The 22288-nt window shown below is 44.2% G+C and overlaps 1 protein-coding gene across 1 annotated transcript in view; it reads left to right on the forward strand.

Annotated features, from left to right (window-relative positions):
• Positions 1-22288, forward strand: part of LOC140200776 (A-type potassium channel modulatory protein KCNIP1-like) — a 206914-nt gene that overhangs the window by 86625 nt on the left and 98001 nt on the right. Inside the window, exons 4-5 of the mRNA XM_072264376.1 lie at positions 11480-11550; positions 15501-15608. Coding sequence (XP_072120477.1) covers positions 11480-11550; positions 15501-15608 — 179 coding nt within the window. The remainder of the gene's footprint in view (positions 1-11479; positions 11551-15500; positions 15609-22288) is intronic.

The following is a 22288-nucleotide window of genomic DNA, read 5'->3' on the forward strand; positions in this document are numbered from 1 at the left end:
CACCAAGACTGAAGGTGTAGTTTACAGTAAGGAAGACTATCAAACCTTGCAATGGGACCTAGACCAGCTGGAAAACCAGGTTCAAAAACGGCAGATGGCACTTAGTGCAGACAAGTGTGAGGTGTTGCACTTTGGGAGGACCAACCAGGGTAGATCTTACACATTGAGGAGCGCAGTACAGCAAATGGATCTGGGAATACAGGTGCATAATTCACTGAAATTGGCGCTGCAGATAAAGTCATAAAGAAAGCTTTTGGCATATTAATTTTCATACATCAAAGTACTGAGTTCAGGAATTGGGATGTTCTGTTGAAGTTGTATAAGACATTGGGGAGGCCTGATATGGAGTATTGTGTGCAGTTTTGGTCACCTACCTAACAGGAAAGATGTAAATAAGATTGAAAGAGTAAAGAGAAAATTTATGAGGATGTTGCTGGGATTAGAGGACCTGAGTTATAAGGAAATATTGTAAAGGTTAGAACTTTATTTTCTAGAATGTAGAAGATTGAGGGGAGATTTGATAGGGGTATAGATAGGATAAATGCAGGCATGCTTTTTCCACTGATTATTTGGCGAGGTTATGTAAGAGGTCATGGGTTGGGGGTGAAAAGTAAAATGTTTAAGGGGAACAGGAGGGGCATCATCTTCAATCAGAGGGTGGTGGAAGTGGAATTAGCTGCTAGTACAAATGGTAGTTGTGATTTAAATTTCAATGTTTTAGAGAATTTTGGATAGGTACTAGATGAGAGGGTTAGGGAAGGCTGTGGTCCGAGTACATGTCAATGTGACGAGGCAGTTTAAATGATTCAGCATTGACTAAATGGTTGAAGGGCCTGTCTCTGAGCTGTAGTTTTCGATGACTCGAAGATGAAGTATGGAGCTAGGTTAGCCAATAATATAAAAGTGGATACCAAAAGTTTTTTCAAGTATTTAAATAGCAAAAGAGACTGGTGTGGATATCGGACCACTGGAAATGACTCTGGAGATGTAGTAATGGGGGAGAAATCAATTGCATTCACTGAGTATTTTGTATCAGTCTTTGCTGTGGAAGGCACCAGCAGTCTGACAGAAATTCAAGAATGCAGGAGGCAGGAGTATACTCACTATTATTAAACAGGTGCTTGAGAAACTGAAAGGTCTGAAGGTAGATAGGTCATGTAGCTCAAGATGGACTTCACTACCATAGGGTTTTGAAAGAGCGAGCTTAAGAGATTGTGGAGGTGTTAGTAGTGATCTTTCAAGAATCAGTAGCTTCTAGAATTGTTCTGGAGGACTGGAAAATCACGAATGTCAATCCACTCTTTAAGAAAAGAGGGAAGCATAAGACAGGATATTATAGGCCAGTTAGCATGATTTCAGTTATTATGTATCAATATTATGTAACAGTCAAATGTATCAGTATTAGAGTGGAGTAAAGGGAATTACAGAGGCGTGAGAGAGGAGTTGGCCAGAACTTACTGGAAAAGAACACTGGCAAGGATGACAGCAGAGCAGTAATGGCTGGAATTTCTGTAAACAAATCAGAAGGTGCAGGATATATACATCCCAAAAAGGATAAAGTATTCTAAAGGCAAGATGACACAACTGTAGCGAACAAGAGATGACAAAGCCAACATAAAAGCCAAAGAGTGGGCATATAATAGTGTAAAAATTAGTGGGAAGTTAGAGGATTGGGAAGCCTTTAAAAAACCAACAGAAGGCAACTAAAAAAGTCATTAACATAGAAACATAGAAAATAGGTGCAGGAGTAGGCCATTCGGCCCTTCGAGCCTGCACCGCCATTCAGTATGATCATGGCTGATCCTCCAACTCAGAACCCTGTACCTGCCTTCTCTCTATACCCCCTGATCCCTTTAGCCACAAGGGTCATATCTAACTCCCTCTTAAATATAGCCAACTGTTTCCTGTGGCAGAGAATTCCATAGATTCACCACTCTCTGTGTGAAGAAGTTTTTCCTCATCTCAGTCCTAAAAGACTTCCCCTTTATCCTTAAACTGTGACCCCTCATTCTGGACTTCCCCAACATCGGGAACAATCTTCTTGCATCTAGCCTGTCCAATCCCTTTAAGATTTTTTACATTTCAATAAGATCCCCCCTCAACCTTCTAAATTCCAGTGAGTATAAGCCTAGTCAATCCAGTCTTTCATCATATGAAAGTCCTGCCATCCCAGGAATCAATCTGGTGAACTTTCTTTGTACTCCCTCTATGGCAAGAATGTCTTTCCTCAGATTAGCAGACCAAAACTGCACACAATACTCCAGGTGTGGTCTCACCAAGGCCTTGTACAACTGCAGTAGTACCTCCCTGCTCCTGTATTCGAATCCTCTTGCTATGAATGCCAGCATACCATTCGCCTTTTTCACCGCCTGCTGTACCTGCATGCCCACTTTCAATGACTGGTGTATAATGACACCCAGGTCTCGTTGCACCTCCCCTTTTCCTAATTGGCCACCATTCAAATAATAATCTGTTTTCCTGTTTTTGCCACCAAAGTGGATAACATCACATTTATCCATATTAAATTGCATCTGCCATGAATTTGCCCACTCACCTAACCTATCCAAGTCACCCTGCATCCTCTTAGCATCCTCCTCACAGCTAACACTGCCACCCAGCTTTGTGTCATCCGCAAACTTGGAGATGCTGCAATTAATACCCTCATCTAAGTCTACAATATATATTGTAAACAACTGGGGTCCCAGCACTGAGCCTTGCAGTACCCCACTAGTCACTGCCTGCCATTCTGAAACGGTCCCGTTTATTCCCACTCTTTGCTTCCTGTCTGCCAACCAATTTTCTATCCACATCAATACCATATGCCCAATACCGTGTGTTTTAAGTTTGCACACTAATCTCCTGTGTGGGACCTTGTCAAAAGCCTTTTGAAAATCCAAATATACCACATCCACTGGTTCTCCCCTATCCACTCTTACTAGTTACATCCTCAAAAAATTCTATGAGATTCGTTAGACATGATTGTCCTTTCACAAATCCATGCTGACTTTGTCCGATGATTTCACCGCTTTCCAAATGTGCTGTTATCACATCTTTGATAACTGACTCTAGCATTTTCTCCACCACCAATGTTAGGCTAACCGCTCTATAATTCCCCGGTTTCTCTCTCCCTCCTTTTTTAAAAAGTGGGGTTACATTAGCCACCCTCCAATCCTCAGGAACTAGTCCAGAATCTAAAGAGTTTTGAAAAATTATCACTAATGCATCCACTATTTCTTAGGCTACTTCCTTAAGCACTCTGGGATGCAGACCATCTGGCCCTGGGGATTTATCTGCCTTTAATCCCTTCAATTTACCTAACACCACTTCCCTACTAACATGTATTTCCCTCATTTCCTCCATCTCACTAGACCTTCGGTCCCCTACTATTTCCGGAAGATTATTTATGTCCTCCTTAGTGAAGACAGAACCAAAGTAGTTATTCAGTTGGTCTGCCATGTCCTTGCTCCCCATAATCAATTCACCTGTTTCTGACTGTAAGGGACCTACATTTGCCTTAACCAATCTTTTTCTTTCCACATATCTATAAAAGCTTTTACAGTCAGTTTTTATGTTCCCCTGCCAGTTTTCTCTCATAATCTTTTTTCCATAGAAACCGTAGAAACTACAGTACAGAAACAAGCCTTCTGGCCCTTCTTGGCTGTGCCGAACCATTTTCTGCCTAGTCCCACTGACCTGCACACGGACCATATCCCTCCATACACCTTCCATCCATGTATCTGTCCAATTTATTCTTAAATGTTAAAAAAGAACCCACATTTACCACCTCGTCTGGCAGCTTATTCCATACTCCCACCACTCTCTGTGTGAAGAAGCCCCCCCTAATGTTCCCTTTAAACTTTTCCGCCCTCACCCTTAACCCATGTCCTCTGGTTTTTTTCTCCCCTTGCCTCAGTGGAAAAAGCCTGCTTGCATTCACTCTATCTATACCCATCATAATTTTATATACCTCTATCAAATCTCCCCTCATTCTTCTACGCTCCAGGGAGTAAAGTCCTAACCTATTCAACCTTTCTCTGTAACTGAGTTTCTCAAGTTCCGGCAACATCCTTGTAAACCTTCTCTGCACTCTTTCAACCTTATTTATATCCTTCCTGTAATTTGGTGACCAAAACTGAACACAATACCCCAGATTCGGCCTCACCAATGCCTTATACAACCTCATCATAACATTCCAGCTCTTCTACTCAATACTTCGATTAATAAAGGCCAATGTACCAAAAGCTCTCTTTACGACCTGATCTACCTGTGACGCCACTTTTAGGGAATTTTGTATCTGTATTCCCAGATCCCTCTGTTCCACTGCACTCTTCAGTGCCTTACCATTAACCCTGTATGTTCTACCTTGGTTTGTCCTTCCAACGTGCAATACCTCACACTTGTCTGTATTAAACTCCATCTGCCATTTTTCAGCCCATTCTTCCAGCTGGTCCAAGTCCCGCTGCAGTCTCTGAAAACCTTCCTCACTGTCTACTACACCTCCAATCTTTGTATCATCAGCAAATTTGCTGATCCAATTTACCAGATTATCATCCAGTTCATTGATATAGATGACAAATAACAATGGACCCAGCACTGATCCCTGTGGCACACCACTAGTCACAGGCCTCCACCCGGAGAAGCAATTCTCCACTACCAGTCTTTGGCTTCTTCCATTGAGCCAATGTCTAATCCAATTTACCACTTCTCCATGTATACCGAGCGCCTGAATTTTCCTAACTAACCTCCCATGCAGGACCTTGTCAAAGGCCTTACTGAAGTCCACGTAGACAATATCCAGTGCCTTCCCTTCATCCACTTTCCTGGTAACCTCCTCGAAAAACTCCAATAGATTGGTCAAACATGACCTACCACGCACAAAGCCATGTTGACTCTCCCTAATAAGTCCCTGTCTATCCAAATGCTTGTAGATTCTGTCTCTTAGTACTCCCTCCAATAACTTACCTACTACCGACGTTAAACTTACCGGCCTATAATTTCCCGGATTACTTTTCAATCCTTTAAACAACAGAACAACATGAGCCACTCTCCAATCCTCTGGCACCTCACCTGTAGACAGCGACATTTTAAATATTTCTGCCAGGGCCCCTGCAATTTCAACACTAGTCTCCTTCAAGGTCCGAGGGAACACCCTGTCAGGTTCCGGGGATTTATCCACTTTAATTTTCCTCAAGACAACAAGGACCTCCTCCTTTTTGATCTGTACAGTTTCCATGATCTCACTACTTGTTTCCCTTAATTCCATAGACTTCATGCCAATTTCCTTAGTAAATACAGATGCAAAAAACCTATTTAAGATCTCCCCCATTTCCTTTGGTTCCGCACGTAGCCGACCACTCTGATCTTCAAGAGGACCAATTTTATCCCTTACAATCCTTTTGCTCTTAATATACCTGTAAAAGCTCTTTGGATTATCCTTCACTTTGACTGCCAAGGCAACCTCATGTCTTCTTTTAGCCCTCCTGATTTCTCTCTTAAGTATTTTCTTGCACTTCTTATACTCCTCAAGCACCTTATTTACTCCCTGCTTCCTTTCCATGTCATACAACTCCCTCTTCTTCTTTATCAGAGTTGCAATTTCCCTTGAGAACCAAGGTTCCTTATTCCTATTCAGTTTGCCTTTAATCCTGACAGGAACATACAAATTCTGCACTCTCAAAATTTCTCCTTTGAAGGCTTCCCAACTACCGATCACATCCTTGCCAGAGAACAACCTGTCCCAATTCACGCTTTTTAGATCCTTTCTCATTTCTTCAAATTTGGCCTTCTTCCAGTTAAGAACCTCAACCCTAGGACCAGATCTATCCTTCCCTTTCCTAATTAAGCCCTTTGTCCTCCTCTGCTGGACTCTGAATTTCTCCCAGTCCTCAGGTGAGCCGCTTTTTCTGTGTAATTTGTATGTTTCTTCTTTGGAATTGATACTATCCTTAATTTCCCTTGTCAGCCATGGGTGCACTGCCTTCCCTGGTTTATTCTTTTGCCAAACTGGGATGAACAATTGTTGTAGTTCATCCATGCGATCTTTAAATGCTTGCCATTGCATATCCACTGTCAACCCTCTGGCACCTCACCTGTAGACAGCCAGTCTATCTTAGCTAATTCACGTCTCATACCTTCAAAGTTACCCTTCTTTAAGTTCGGAACCTTTGTTTCTGAATTAACTATGTCACTCTCCATCTTAATGAAGAATTCCACCATATTATGGTCACTCTTACCCAAGGAGCCTCTCACGACAAGATTGCTAATTAACCCTTCCTCATTGCTCAATACCCAGTCTAGAATGGCCTGCTCTCTAGTTGGTTCCTCAACATGTTGGTTCGGAAAACTATCCCGCATACATGTTGGTTCGGAAAACTATCCCGCATAGATTGAAGTCACCCATTATAACTGCTGTTCCTTTATTGCACGCATTTCTAATTTCCTGTTTAATGCCATCCCCAACCTCACTACTACTGTTAGGTGGCCTGTACACAACTCCCACCAGTGTTTTCTTCCCCTTAGTGTTATGCAGCTCTACCTATATCGATTCCACATCCTCCCGGCTAATGTCCTTCCTTTCTATTGCTTTAATCTCCTCTCTAACCAGCAACACTACCCCACCTCCTTTTCTTTCATTGCCATCCCCCCTGAATATTGAATATCCCTGAATGTTGAGCTCCCATCCTTGGTCACCCTGGAGCCATGTCTCTGTGATCCCAACTATATCATAGTCATTAATAACTATCTGCACTTTCAATTCATCCACCTTGTTACGAATGCTCTTTGCATTGACACACAAAGCCTTCAGGCTTGCTTTTACAACACTCTTAGCCCTTATGTTGAAAAGTGGTCCTTTTTGATTTTTGCCCTGGATTTGCCAGCCTGCCACTTTTACTTTTCACCTTAATACTTTTTGCTTCTACCCTCATTTTACACCCCTCTGTCTCTCTGCGCTTGTTCCCATCCCTCCGCCACGTTAGTTTAAATCCTCCTGAACAATAGTAGCGAATGCTCCCCCTAGGACATTGGTTCCAGTCCAGCCCAGGTGCAGACCATCCTGTTTGTACTGGTCCCACTTCCTCCAGAACTGGTTCCAATGCCCCAGAAATTTGAATCCCTCCCCCTTGCACTATTTTTCAAGCCACATATTCATCTGATATATCTTCCTATTTCTACTCTGACTAGCACGTGGCACTGGTAGTCATCCAGAGATTATTACCTTTGTGGTCCTACTTTTTAGTTTATCTCCTAACTCCCTAAATTCACCTTGTAGGAGCTCATCCCAGTTTTTACCTATATTGTTGGTACCGATGTGCACCACGACCACTGGCTGTTCACCCTCCCACTCCAGAGTGTCCTGCAGCCACTAAGAGACATCCTTGACCCTTGCACCAGGGAGGCAACATACCCTCCTGGAGTCTCGTTTGCGGCTGCAGAAACACCTATCTATTCCCCTTACAATCGAATCCCCGATCACTATAGCTCTCCTACTCCTTTTCCTTCCCTCCTGTACCACAGAGCCACCCATGGTGCCATGAACTCGGCTGCTGCTGCCTTCCCCTGATGAGACATCTCCCCCAACTGTGCCCAAAACAGTATATCTGTTTAGGAGGGAGATGACCTCAGGAGACTCCTGCACTACCTGCCTACTGCTACGCTGTCTAGTGGCCACCCATTCCCTTTCTGCCTGTGTAGCCTTTACCTGCGGTGTGGCCAACTCACTGAACGGGCTATTCACGACTTTCTCAGCATCGCGGATGTTCCAGTATGAATCCAATTGCAGCTCCAGCTGCTCAAAGTGGTCTGCCAGAAGCTGCAGCTGGACACATTTCCTGCACACATAGTCGTCAGGGACACTGGGAGTGTCCCTGATTTCCCACATGCTGCAGGATGGACAAACCACGGGGCCGATCTCAGCTGTCATGACCTACCCAATACGCTACAGCCTCGCCGCCTTCCTTGCTTCAAATAAAATACCGCTGCAGACCATTCTCCTTTGAAAGGAACTTACCCGGCCTTACCTCACTTGGAGTGAAGCTCGTCCTCATCCTCTGCTCGCCGAAGCCTCTCGAGATAAAGCCTTCCTACTCTGTCTCCCTCTACTTCGTCGCCCGCTACAACATTGCCCATATATTATAAAACATATAGTAAAAGCAGGAATGATATGATAAATACACAGCCTATATGAAGTAGAAATACTTTTCTACAATCATTGCCGCACTGTTCTCCGTAGCGAAGATCTCACGCAAGCGCTCTTGGCAGAAACACTCTCTCGAGTAACCTTTAAGCTATGAAGCTGCCAAATCATACCAAATAACATTAAAATACACAGCCTATATAAAGTTGAAATAATGTATGTACAGTGTAATATCACTTAACGGAATCCGGAAGACAGCGCTGAGCACACTGATGATGATGTGTTAGGCTGAGTCCTCAGAGGTTAGGGTGGTGCGGTGGTCCCCAACCTCCAGGCAGCGAACCGATACCGATCCCCGGAGAATGCAGTGATAGCCGGGATGCACCCAGCACATCTTTAAGAAAAAAGCTGAAATAAACAAGCTAATTAATTAGGTGCCGCCCGGCACGTAAATGTCGGCCCAGATCAGAGGCGACGCAATCCTTACTTTAAATCCTTACTTCGTTCGCCACGATCGAAACGCTTAATTATGTCTAGTTTTATGCTAAGTGTAACACCCTTACGAACTCTTTTAGGCTTTTCCGATACTTAGAACTCATCTTGCTAACGACTGCTCACAGGCACATGTTTAAGCAATGCCATCTAGAATGCAGTTCGGGGGGAGGAGCTTGGCTGCTCGAGGCACGCACTGCCTTTTATCACACACTGCTTTTTTCGCGCGCTGCCTTTTTTCGTAACAGTGAGAACACCGTAACTAATGTAAGTCTTTCGTAACAGCGAGGTTTCATAAAGCAAACATTCGAAAAGCGAAGGACACCTGTACAGAAAAAATAGTGATGGTTAACCGTCGGGCATATGAAAATACGAGGGCTATGGTCAAGATGAAAAGTTGGATTGCCAAAAGGCAGGTTGAGGAGGATATTGCTGATAATACTAAGATTGACCCAAAGATTTTTTTCAATACTTTAATAGGAAAAGAAAACTCAGGGAGGAAGTATTAGGAATAATAATGGGGTGATAACTTATGCAAAGAAGGGCATAGCAGATAATCGTAGCTCATATTTTGCTAAAGTATTCATCTGTGAAGATGTTCGCAATATGCCAGTAAGTTTAGAGAAAAGTAAGGTTGTTTTAAGTGACTTAGGGATCTTAGAGAGTGAGGTGCTGCTTCAGCTGAAAGTTAATAAGTCTCCAGGGCCAGACAACATATATCCAAGGGTACATAAAGAGCTCTATGATTATCTATGCAAAAGTCTAACATATATTTTTCAAAAGTCATTGAAGACTGGTGAAATCCCTCAGGACTGGAAATGGGCTAACGTTGTCCCGGTGTATAAGAAGGGTGACCACACTGACCCTGGTAACCTGTAAGCTTAATGTGTACCGCAGGCAAGATAATGGAAACAATCATAAAGAATGAGTTGGAAAAGCAAATGATAAGAACAGGCATGTTAGCTGAAAGCCAGCATAGGTTCAGAAAAGTGGAATCATGTTTTACTAATATGCTGAAGTTCTATGAATAGGCAACTAAAATTTATGATAACAATACAGTGATTGATATCATTTACTTGGACTTTCAGTAGGCTTTTGACAAGATACCCCATGAGAGGTTAATAATCAAATTACAGGAGGTGGGGATTCAGGGTAAGACCAGAAGACCATAAGGTATAGGAGCAGAAGGAGGCTATCTGGCCCATCGAGTCTGCTCCACCATTCAATCATGGGCTGATCCAATTCTTCCAGTCATCCCCACTCCCCTGCCTTCACCCCATACCCTTTGATACCCTGGCTAATCAAGAACCTATCTATCTCTGCTGTAAATGCACCCAATGACTTGGCCTTCACAGCCACTCATGGCAACAAGTTCCACAGATTTACCACCCTCTGACTAAAGTAATTTCTCCACATCTCTGTTCTAAATGGACGTCCTTCAATCTTGAAGTCCTGTCCTCTTGTCCTAGAGTCCCCTACCATGGGAAATAACTTTGCCATATCTAATCTGTTCAGGCCCTTAAACATTCAGAACGGGTAAGGTGTGCAAATGGGTGCAGAATTGGCTCAGAAACAGAACAGAACATTTAAGGTGAGAGGATCATTTCCACACATCGACGATGTTAAAAATGGGATTCTGCAGACTGGTCTTGGGGCTGCTGCTGTTTTTAATTTACATTAATGATTTGGATAAGCACATAACAAATAAACTAGTAAAATTTGCAAATGACACAAAATTTGGGGGACAGGCAGCAGAATCAATACAGTTATATCTAAACAAAATCCAGATGTGGACAGATAAATGGCAGATAACATTTAATGTAAGTAAATGTAAAGTATTACATAAAGGGAATAGAGATATTAAATATGAATATACAGTGGGGGGGTCTTGAGTTAGACAGTGCACTGTATGAGAAGGATTTGGGTGTCTTGGTAGACATCATTATCAACAGCTAGACAATGCATAGAAGCGATTAGGAAAGCCAATAGAATGTCGGGCTCTACAATGTGCTCGGTAAAGTTCAAGTCAACAGATGTTCTGCTTCAGCTGTATAATGTGCTTGTGAGGCCACACCTTGAATACGGTACACAATCTTGGTCTCCATATTGTGTGAGGGATGCAAAGGCACTGGAGAGAGTTTGGAGAAGGGTGACTAGACGCAGTCCAGATCTACAGGGTATGAGCTATGAAGAAAGATTGAAAGAATTAAATCTTTTTAGCCTAAGTAGATGTAGAATGAGAGGAAACATGATGGAAGTGTTCAAAAGCATGAAGGGTATAAGTGAAGTGGATGTTAGCTGCTACATCATCAAGAATAAGTGCTCATAGATGGAGACTGGTTAAGGGGAGATTTCAGACTAACATCAGGAAGCATTTCTTTAAACAGTGGACACATGGAGCAAACTACCTAGTGTGCAGTTGAGAGTAGTTCCATAGAGACTTTCTAAAGATAGTTATTTCAACACACGATGTGATTAGGAATTTAGCAAGCTTTGTTGGGCGTATGACCTGTTCTTGTCAAAATCTTTCTAATGTTCTACATGTATAGAGCACTGGTGAGACCACACCTGGAGCATGGTACACAGTTCTGGTTTCCATACTCAGGATGTATTCAGGAGTTAGTGCAGGTTCACCGGGTCAGTTCCTGGATGAAGGGTGTGACATAAGAACAAGATTGAGCAGGTTGGGCTGATACTCATTGGAATGCAGGGGAATGAGAGGGGATTTCATTGAAATGTTGAAGATTTTGAGGGGGTTGTCACAGGCACACTGAGGGGATGTTCCCCTTGTGGAGGTATCAGGACCGCTGACTAGTTTATAAACCACTGATTCATATCTGTTTCTTCTCCTAGATGCCAGTATGTACGCCCACTACCTGTTCAATGCATTCGACAGTGCACACAATGGATCCATCAAATTCGAGGTATCACCTAATGAATGAATAACATCTATGTCTGTCTCCAGAACACACACCCCTCAAACTTTTTCAATTAGTATCACTGAAAAGATGATTTAATGTTTTTCATGAACTCTGTTTTAGACAGAGACAGAATATGCCAGACAGGAAAGTAAAGAAGCTTTAGACCCGCAGGTGCTGATGACATATACAAGCAAGAAAAAATCTGCAGGTGCTGGAAACACAAACAAAATGCCAGAGTAACTGAGCAGGTCAGGCAGCATCTATTGAAAGGTGTAAACAGTCAATGTGTCGGGTGAGATCGAGATGTACAACAGGATAGCCTAGGTCATAGTTCCTGTGTTACTTTCACCTTTCTGTCATATTAGCTGATTAGGTATTTTATTAACGAGCAGCTGATTGGTATCACAGCGTGATCTGCTTCATAGTCTGAGCAATCTCGCTCTGTGAACACATTCACAGTGTGAGCATTCTTAGAGTAGAGCAAGCAAACCTCACAGCAAGTCTTGTTGATTATTAGTTTAATTTTACGGGAGACAGGAGTGAAGGTGAGCCTGTGAAACTTTAAAAAGTCAAGTCTCATTGATTTCTAATTGCAGGTGACTTTAATCAATAAAAGGAAGGTAAGGTTAAGTGGAGCAGATATTGTGATAGTGGGCCAGTGAGGGTTTAGCTTGAGAGGAGTGAACTAGTGTAAGAGTGGGGAGTTAAGGCTTTGGCATCAGAAGTCTCAGCAAGAGGAAGCTGTGAAGAGACTATAAGCTGTTGTATGTTTTGCATTTCAACGTTACTCTTAGAATGAGCGCAGTGGGGAGCTTTGTCAGGGCAGTGGCATGCTCCTCAGTGGGTATAGGAGATGGTAGAGATTCCAGTGTCTGAAGAAAGTGGATCAGTGGAAAGTGTGCCCAGCTCCAGCTCCTCCATAAGTGCCTTATGAAATTAAAGCTGCTATTACAGGTAGTGGATAGTTGATTGACCAAAAATAAGGAAGTACTGTTGTTCTCTGATGATTTTGTTCTACAGACTTCAAATTAGCTATTGGGACACCGAGGATCACCAGGCAAATCAGGGAAAGGAGCACAAACAACAGAATTCAACTTCTGCAACATGGACTGAAAAATAATTAGTTAGCAGGAAATTGAAGAGCTGGTGTCTAGAGAAATTGTTCATAGTTGTGGGAATAGTAGGGTTGTAGTAGTGGGAGATTTTAATTTCCCTGATATTAACTGGGCCACACAGACGGTTAAGGGTCTGGATAGGGTAGAACTTGGGGAAATTGAGTCAATGTAGTAGAACAGATGGATTGGGGAATACAGATTCATAATTCTTTGAAAGTGGCACCACAAGTATATAGGGTCACTTTTGGCACATTGGCCTTCATAAATCAAAGTACTGAGTACAGGAGTTGGGATGTTATGTTCAAGTTGTATAAGATGTCGGTGAGCCCTAATTTGGAGTATATTGTGCGGATCTGATCAACCACCCAGAGGAAAGATTAGTGTGTGTGTTCTCCTGACTTCCCTTTCCTGAAGTCAACAATCAATTCCTTGGTCTTGCTGACACTTGGTGTAAGATAGACCACTCGACCAGCTGATCTGTTTTGCTTGTGAATGCCTCTTCGTCAGCCTGTGAGTTTCTGCCAACAAGAATGGTGTCATTAGCAAATTTATAGATAGCCTTTCAACTATGTCTAGCCACACAGATATTTACCACGTGGAGTTCTTAGCGCAGTGAGTATATTCACACTGTGGTATTGTTTACTCAGTGGTGCTTTTCACACCATGGTGGTGTTCAGAACGTGAGGGTGTTCAAACTGTGAAGGAGTTCAGTCTGTGGAAGGGTTGGCACTTTGGTTGTGTTCACACAGTGAGGTTCTTCATACTGAGGATATTACGCTTACAATGGTTGTGTTGTACTGTGATGGTAATCACACTATGTGAATGTGTGCACACAGTGAGCTTGTTCATATTGTCAGAATATTCACACACTGTTTTCACACTGTGAAGTTGTTCCTGAACACATTCAGTAGTAGTTTCAGTCACCAGTTGTCGAAGTCTGTGTCTACACCCATTGCTTCTCTCTCAGTTGACATAGAAGCCTCTGGAAGCATTCAGCAGCCAACATTTGACTTGTGGGTCTCAAGGTCAGAACTCGCCGATCAGATTTTCTCCATCAGTGCTTCCTGACCTGCTGAGTGTTTCCAGCACTTTTGGTTTTATCTCAGATTCCCATTGCCTTCAGTTTATTGAATTGCCATTTCAGGGCCCAGTGCAGAATTAAAATCACCACCTTTTCTCCTTTCCTATATGGTGGGCTGTCATGTGGGAGAGTTGACTTATTTGCTGATCAAAAATCATTTCTGCGATGTCGATTGTTGATTGGCTTATTTAAAGGATGAGACCATTCTTTCCCATTGGTTGGTTTGGATGCCACAGCACTGGTTTCTGGTTTTGGGCACTTTGGGGGTATAAGAATAGCATGTATGGGAAACTCAAACACAAGGAAATCTGCAGATGCTGGAATTTCAAGCAACACACATCAAAGTTGCTGGTGAATGCAGCAGGCCAGGTAGCATCTCTAGGAAGAGGTACAGTCGACGTTTCAGGCCGAGACCCTTCGTCAGGACTAACTGAAGGAAGAGTTAGTAAGAGATTTGAAAGTGGGAGGGGGAGCGGAGATCCAAAATGATAGGAGAAGACAGGAGGGGGAGGGATGGAGCCAAGAGCTGGACAGGTGATAGGCAAAGGGAATATGAGAGGATCATGGGACAGGAGGTCCAGGGAGAAGGAAAAGGGGGAGGGGGGAAACCCAGAAGATGGGCAAGGGTATAGTGAGAGGGACAGAGGGAGAAAAAGGAGAGAGAGAGAAAAAGAATGTGTGTATAAAAATAAATAACGGATGGGGTACGAGGGGGAGGTGGGGCATTAGCAGAAGTTTGAGAAGTCAATGTTCATGCCATCAGGTTGGAGGCTACCCAGACGGAATATAAGGTGTTGTTCCTCCAACCTGAGTGTGGCTTCATCTTTACAGTAAAGGAGGCCGTGGATAGACATATCAGAATAGGAATGGGACCTGGAATTAAAATGTGTGGCCACTGGGAGATCCTGCTTTCTCTGGCGGACAGAGCGTAGGTGTTCAGTGAAACGATCTCCCAGTCTGCGTCGGGTCTCGCCAATATATAGAAGGCCATATCGGGAGCACCGGACGTAGTATATCACCCCAGCCGACTCACAAGTGAAGTGTCGCCTCATCTGGAAGGACTGTCTGGGGCCCTGGATGGTGGTAAAGGAGGAAGTGTAAGGGCATGTGTAGCACTTGTTCCACTTACACGGATAAGTGCCAGGAGGGAGATCGGTGGGGAGGGATGGGGGGGACGAATGGACAAGGGAGTCGCGTAGGGAGCGATCCCTGTGGAAAGCAGGGGGGAGGGAGGGAAAGATGTGCTTAGTGGTGGGATCCCGTTGGAGGTGGCGGAAGTTACGGAGAATAATATGTTGGACCCGGAAGCTGGTGGGGTGGTAGGTGAGGACAAGGGGAACCCTATTCTTAGTGGTGTGGTGGGAGGATGGAGTGAGTTAAAGGGTGACTGAATGTTCAGCATTGTAGTTTTGTGCAATTTACGGTAGTTTAGATGAGCACTAGTTTAGCTGAATGCCCAGTTTAGTATTTCACTATTCAATTTCAAATAAACAGTGCTCATTTGCAATCTGTGTCTTCTGTTTCACACACTGGACCTTTGAATCTGCCTCCACTTTACTTGGGCTTTCATTGGAGGGCAATGTGAGCTGTCAGCTACACCATACTGAGGACGGGTCTCTGGATGTTGGTTGTAGGTTGTGGTCACTGACGGCTACAGGGGGTTAAGGAGAGGTGAGAAACCAAAGGTGGTCACTGACAGTTGGCTACAGCAGGTGACTTTTGGGGGAGTGAATCATTTGCTGCTTTTGTATCCTCAGGACTTTGTGATGGCCCTTTCAGTGTTACTGAGAGGAACCGTTCATGAGAAGCTGACGTGGATATTTAACCTATATGACATTAACAAGGATGGATTCATCAGTAAAGAGGTAAGCAGCTTGAATTGATCAACTCACTCATGACAGCTGCCTTATGTTGCTTTGTACTGTAGCCAACTTCATGAGGAGGAGACACTGCATTCAGAGTGGACAGTCGGGATGAGAATGTGCCTGAGAAATGGGCTTCATCCAGAGGAGATTCAAACGAGAGCTTCAGTGGACAGTTAGAACATCAGGACGTGCACTCACTAGTGTGGGGGGTGGCTTATTTGCATTGGGAGGTTCAGTTGGTTAGTTCTGAGTGAATGTTGTGGTAATACTACAAAAGATTTTAGTGACCAGATCAGCAGTCGGCAAGGCTGAGAAAGCAGTGGTGTTCCCTGGAACTGACGTGAGGGATGGGCGATAGCGGAGGAGTTTGTATGCTACCGATTTGGACTTTGATGTGAAGGAGCATGCACCAACTCGTCTGCAATGCAGCAGAGAGATTTGCATCACAGTTGTGGAGAATACAATTGGGTTCGGGGAAGTGGAAGTGCGCGTGTGTTTGAGTCTGTTCTGAAACCTCTTGTAATGTAATGTTTAGACAAGAAGACGGGACCGAACAAATCCAGCCTTTGCTGCCTAGTCCTGTTTTGCAATGGGAAGTGGTGGCCTGTGGTGACACCTGTGGATGAAACCACAACCACAGTGGAGTTCAATCATGTTGACAGAATCTTGACCCAGCAATGCAGAAAGATAACAAATGGATGTGTAAATCAGGAAGGTGTATGTTGTAGGGTACAACTTGTTGATAGTTATCATCCATTTGCTACATTCATAGAGTTTGAAGATTTAGCAAGTGCCTCACAAAAACCTTGCTCAGTTGCTGCATGCATCTTATCAGTTATGTACACTGCAGCATGGTGCACCTGTGATAGAGAGAGTGCTAATTCAGTGGACTGCCATTCCCTGGATGGTTGAAAAGCAAAAATATCTACAGATCTTAAATAAAATCATTCAGTAGAGTCTGTGGAGAGAGCTGGTTCATCACCTTAAAACCCTATCTCCCTCCTTCCCCCAGCCCCTGCATTACACCCATCCCGCATTCCTGGATTTGACACCACAATTGGCCATTTCAGACACAAACTGGAATGGTTGGTTATCTGAAATTATTGAACACAGAGTTCTGAGGGTGTAGTATGTACGGGCAGAGGCTAAGGGTCCGCAAATTTACACTCACTTTCATTGGAACAGTGAACAGGTCTAAACCAGAAAGTGAATGGGCTGGGGAAATTAAAGTGTCCAGCAACTTGGAGCTCCATATCATCATGAGTAGAGGAGTTCATCCAATCTATGTTTAGGTATCCAGGGAAAGGCCATGTCATAAGCACTGAATGCAATGCATGAAGCGAATGGCTGCTTCATCTGGATAGACTGGGGAACTCTGTCCTCATTCTCTGCACATTTTCTCTTGTCTGTCCTCATTCTTGCTGAGCAAGAGCAGCAGTGTGGAATATCATCAGTGCTTTTAGAGCGCAGCTGGACGTTGTGTGTAGTACTGGTCTCCACAGTGAATGTGAATATACTGTGAGCAGTTTGGGAAATGTTAACCGAAATGGACAGGTTGTCTTGTTGGACAGGCTGGAATGCAAAAGGAATTGTGGTTTTTCAATCAATAACATAAAAACCCAAGCCAACTTGACAGGGTAGAAGTGAAGAGGATGTGTCTTCATGGGGGAGAATCGAGAGATAGAGGTTAACTCAATGCTTGCCCATTTAAGACAGGACTGTTGCAAAATGTTTCCGCTGAGGGAGCTGAGTCTCTCCCTCAGTACAATGGAGCGGTCTTGTGAACGGTTTTAAACCAGAGGTACTGCAGATATGTAAAACATTGAGCTTAGAACTGTTGCAAAATGTTTCCGCTGAGGGAGCTAAGTCTCTCTGAGCCTCACAGTACAATGGAGCGATCTTGTGAACAGTTTTAAACCAGAGGATCTGCAGATATGTAAGACATTGAGCTTAGAACTGTTGCAAAATGTTTCCGCTGAGGGAGCTAAGTCTCTCTGAGCCTCACAGTACAATGGAGCGATCTTGTGAACAGTTTTAAACCAGAGGATCTGCAGATATGTAAGACATTGAGCTTAGAATGGGCAGTACAGGGGCATGTCCTTTGATCCACAGTGTTGTACCTAACCAATTAAATTAATAATCAAATGGTGAACTAAACTAATCCCTTATGACTACACAACATCATAAACACTTACATCTACTGTGATGAAGTGCATTGCGAGTTTGGTGATGAAATATATCAACTCCTACCTGAGTAGCGAATTGAACCCGCTCCAATTTGCCTACCAGCACAACAGGTCTGTAGCAGCTGGAGTATCTGGACAGCAAAAGTGCAAACATCAGGATGCTGTTTGTTGACTACAGGGCATTTGAAACTAGCATCCCCTCAAAACTAACAACTAAGCTCCAAGACCTCGGCCTCAGTATATCCTTGTACAATTATATCCTCAATTTCCTCACTTGCAGCCCCCAGTCAGTTCAGAGTGGCAACATCTCCTCACATTCTCCATCAGCATAGGTGCACCACAAAGTTGTGTGCTTAGCCCCTGCTCCACTTGCTTTATACTTCTGACTGTGTAGCCAAGTACAGCTCCAAAACCAGATTCAAGTTTGTTAATAAAACTACTCTCACTAGTTAAATCAAAGGTGGTGATGAATCAGCATGTAGGAAGGAGATTGAAAATCTGGCTGAGTGGAACCACAACAGCAATGTTTCACTCGATGTCAGCGAGACCAAGGAGCTGATTATTGACTTTAGGGGGAGAAAACTGGAGGTCCATGAGCCCGTCCTCATCGGGGGATGAGACATGGAGAGGGTCAGCAACTTTAAATTCTTGTGTTGCCATTTCTGAGGATCTGTCCTGGGCCCAACACCTAAGTGCAGTTGTGAAGAAAGCTCAGAAGCACCTCTACTTCCTAAAAGTTTTCTTAGATTTGGCATTACATCTAAAACTTTGACAAACCTATAGGTATGTGGTGGAGAGCATACTGACTGGTCACATCAAGGCTTGTATGGAAACACCATTGCCCTTGAATGGAAAATGAGGCAGTACAGTAGCACAGTGGTTAACACAACACTTTACAGTACCAGCGACCCAGATTCAATTCCGGCTGTTGTCCGTAAAGAGTTTGTATGTTCTCCCCGTGGCCATAAAGAGTTTGTACGTTCTCGCCGTGGCCATGTGGGTCTCCTCCCACAGCCCGAAGATGTATCGTTGGTAGGTTAATTGGTCCTTGTAAATTGTCTGGCGATTAGACTAGGATTAATTTGGTGGATTGATGGGAGGTGTGGTTTGAAGGGCCAGAAGGGCTGTATCTCAATAAATAAATAAATGCTGATATGATCCAGTCCATCATGGGTAAAGCCCTCTCCACCATTGAGCACATCTACACGGAGTGTTGTTGCAGGAAAGCAGCATCTATCATCAGGGACCCTCACCACACAGGCCATGCTCTCTTCTCACTGCTGCCTTCAAGAAGAAGATAAAGGAACTTTAGGACCCACACCACCAGATTCAGGAACAGTTATTACCCCTCAACTATCAGGCTCTTGAACCAGAGAGGATAACTTAATTCACTTCATTACTGAACTGTTCCCTACAACTTTCAATTTCAAAGACTCTTCATCTCATGTTCTCAATATTTATTGCTGATTTACATATTATTATTACATATTACATATACAGAATATTGATAGACCGGTTGCTTTGAACCTGAACTGTTTGAAGTTTGATGGACAGGTGATACCCCAGCAAGGGGATAAAAAGAACAGGTTCGCCAAGACACGGGACACCACGAGATAACGAGACCCTGGAAGAGCGGTGTGCCCCCACAAGTTGGTGGGAGTGTGGAGGTCCGGTTCGCGGGAACCGACCATAGACTCACAGGGTGTAAAGATACGATCGGTGGAAACCTGGTGTGTGTGTCCGCCCTTGCCTGGGTGCCGGGTTCACCGTGGAAGAACGGTCGTATCCAGAACGAAGGGGTCACAGTCGGTGACCACAGCGGGATAGAAGACATAAGAGGGTCCACCCGAAACCAACTGCGAAGACATCAAAGGTCTGCCTGAATCAAACTACAATCCCCCCCGCCCCGCTCTCTCTCTCTCTCTCTCTCCCCAACGGCACAACAGCGATTACTGCCAACTGTACTAAGCTGAACTGAACTCTGTGTCGCTTAAGACTGATCATTTTACCCCTAGACTGCGATGGAGCTTGGTTTGATTCCTATTACCCTAGTTCTGTGTACATGTGTGTATTATCATTGCTAACCTGTTGCATTTATATCCTTACGATTACAGTACTGTGTTACTTAGTTCTTTAATAAAACTTTATTAGTTCCTAGTAATCCAGACTCCAACGAGTGGTCTATTTCTGCTGGTTTGGCAACCCAGTTATGGGGTGTGTAACATAAGTGGGAATCTCGTCTGCGATTTTGAACGCCAAATTTGGGACTGGGTAAATTGATTGGGTTAAAATTCCCGAAAGAAAGAGGCATGAATCCATGAATACATCTTTTGTTTTTATTTTTATTTTTCATAGTGGCCAAAAACACTAATGGGTTGAGATGAGTGTAAATGACCAGTGGTTTCCGTGCCGGGCAAATATAAACCTCAAAATGTTGTAATGCTAGTATGATGGCCAGTAACTCTTTCTCCACAGTGGAATAATTTCTCTGATGGATATTAAATTTCTTAGAAAAATAAGCGACTGGGTGATCAACCCCCTGCTTGTCTGTCTGTAACAGCACCGCCCCGGCTGCTTCGTCGCTAGCATCTGTTGCTAGGGAGAAGGGTTTTGAAAAATCAGGCGCATTCAGCACAGGATAGTGACACAAAATCGCCTTCAGACTCTCGAAGGCTTGTTGACAAAGGTCGTTCCACACAAACTTCGCATTCTTTGGCAAGAGCTTAGTAAGAGGGAGGGTAATAACTGCAAAGTTTTTGCAAAACTTCCGATAGTACCCCACCATCCCCAAGAACCTTCTTGGGGCTCTCTTGTTTGTTGGGGTGGGGACCTTAGCCTTCATCGGTGCCAGCTGACCCTGTCTTCCCTCAAATCCCAGATAAGTGATCTTTCCGTGGCTGAATTCACTTTTTGCGAGATTCACTGTCAGGCTGGCTTCAAACAGCTTTTTAAACAGCTCCTCCCACGTGTCACTCCAGACTACTACATTGCCAATATACGCTTCTGCGTTCTTTAGCCCTTTTGTCACTGAATTAATCATCCTATAGGGGTGTTGCTCACTAGGCTGACCTGATGCGACAACAACACCATGTCCCGGCTCTTTGCATCGCCTCGAGACATCTGGACATACGTGTGCGTGCTGTTTAATTAGCTGTCTCAGCGGCTCGCTCTGTTCGGGGGTTAGGGGAGAGACCTTATCAGCAAAGCTGGCCAAAACAATAGACTTCTCCCATCTGGTTGGCACCATACTTATCTTTTCGAAATGGGTTTTCCCCTTATCAGGTGGCACCCTAGCCTCATTAATTTTCGTGATAACACCGACTAGGTCCGTTCGCCTATCGTGGCAAGCTGTTAGCATATCAAAAGCCTGTAACTGTGTCAGCTCACGTCTGCAATAGTCAATAACATCTTCCTCCTGTGCAGCCAGTAAAACTCTTTCATGATTCTATCGACTGTCTTCCTCCCCCCAAAATGTCCATCGAGGGGTATCTGTGGGCCAGGTTAAGAATCTCATCCCCATAAATTTTCGGCACCACCCCCCCCGTTCCTCATCTGTGGGCACAGTACTTGGTCCCTACTTTCTCCTTAGTACTCTCTCCTTCACATAATAGCTCACTGGCTCCCTTTTTAATTCTGCTTCAGAGAGAACTGTCTCCGCCAAAACCATCAGCTCCTCATCTCGCTCCTGTGCCTGTACAAATTCCTTCCTTGCTAATGATAAGTCTACCTTAACTTCCGTTTCACTACGCCCCTTCTTTTCACTTTCCAACCCCTCCTGGTACAAGGCTGGTAAAAACGTCTCCGCTAAATCTACATTCGCTTCGGCAGCCTTTCTGGACATGCGCCGAGTCACTGCGCAAACGGGATAAACCTGTGAGCTAATGGGCGGGTCTTCAATCCTGGCAGGTTTGCTTGTCAGTTTTACTGCTGGGTACACCTCTCCGCCGGCGAGGTCATTACCGAGTAAGACCTCCACGTTTTCCATCGGTAGTTCGGGCCTCACCCCGATCGTGACCAGTCCGGAGACCGAGTCGCTTTTTAGGTGTATCTGGTGCAAAGGTACTGCTTCAGTCCCTTTTCCAATGCCTTTTATCACCCTGACCTCCCCAGTCTGGGTCTCTGAACTAAAGTCTAACACACTCTTTAATATCAATGACTGACAAGCTCCAGTGTCTCTCCAGATCCGTACTGGAACTGGGTTTAACCCCTCCTTCACCAACACCAATCCGGCCGAGATAAACCTCTCGCGCCCTTCCTGAACTTTATCGGACCTCTTCTTCCCTAGCGGTTTGTTTACCAGCTCAATACAGCCAGTCAGAACTGTTGTTTTCCCTTTCCCCGTCCCCTTCTTTGGGGCAAAGCACCTGGACGCAAAGTGTCCGACTTTCCCACAATTATAGCATACGACCCCAGAAGACTTCCTATCAAACTGCTCCCGGTCTACCTTATCCTTCTCACTAGTCCCCGGCTTACTTTCTGACTTTTCTGGCGGAC

Source organism: Mobula birostris, chromosome 7 (assembly GCF_030028105.1).
Source record: "Mobula birostris isolate sMobBir1 chromosome 7, sMobBir1.hap1, whole genome shotgun sequence".
Taxonomy (NCBI): Eukaryota; Metazoa; Chordata; class Chondrichthyes; order Myliobatiformes; family Myliobatidae; genus Mobula; species Mobula birostris.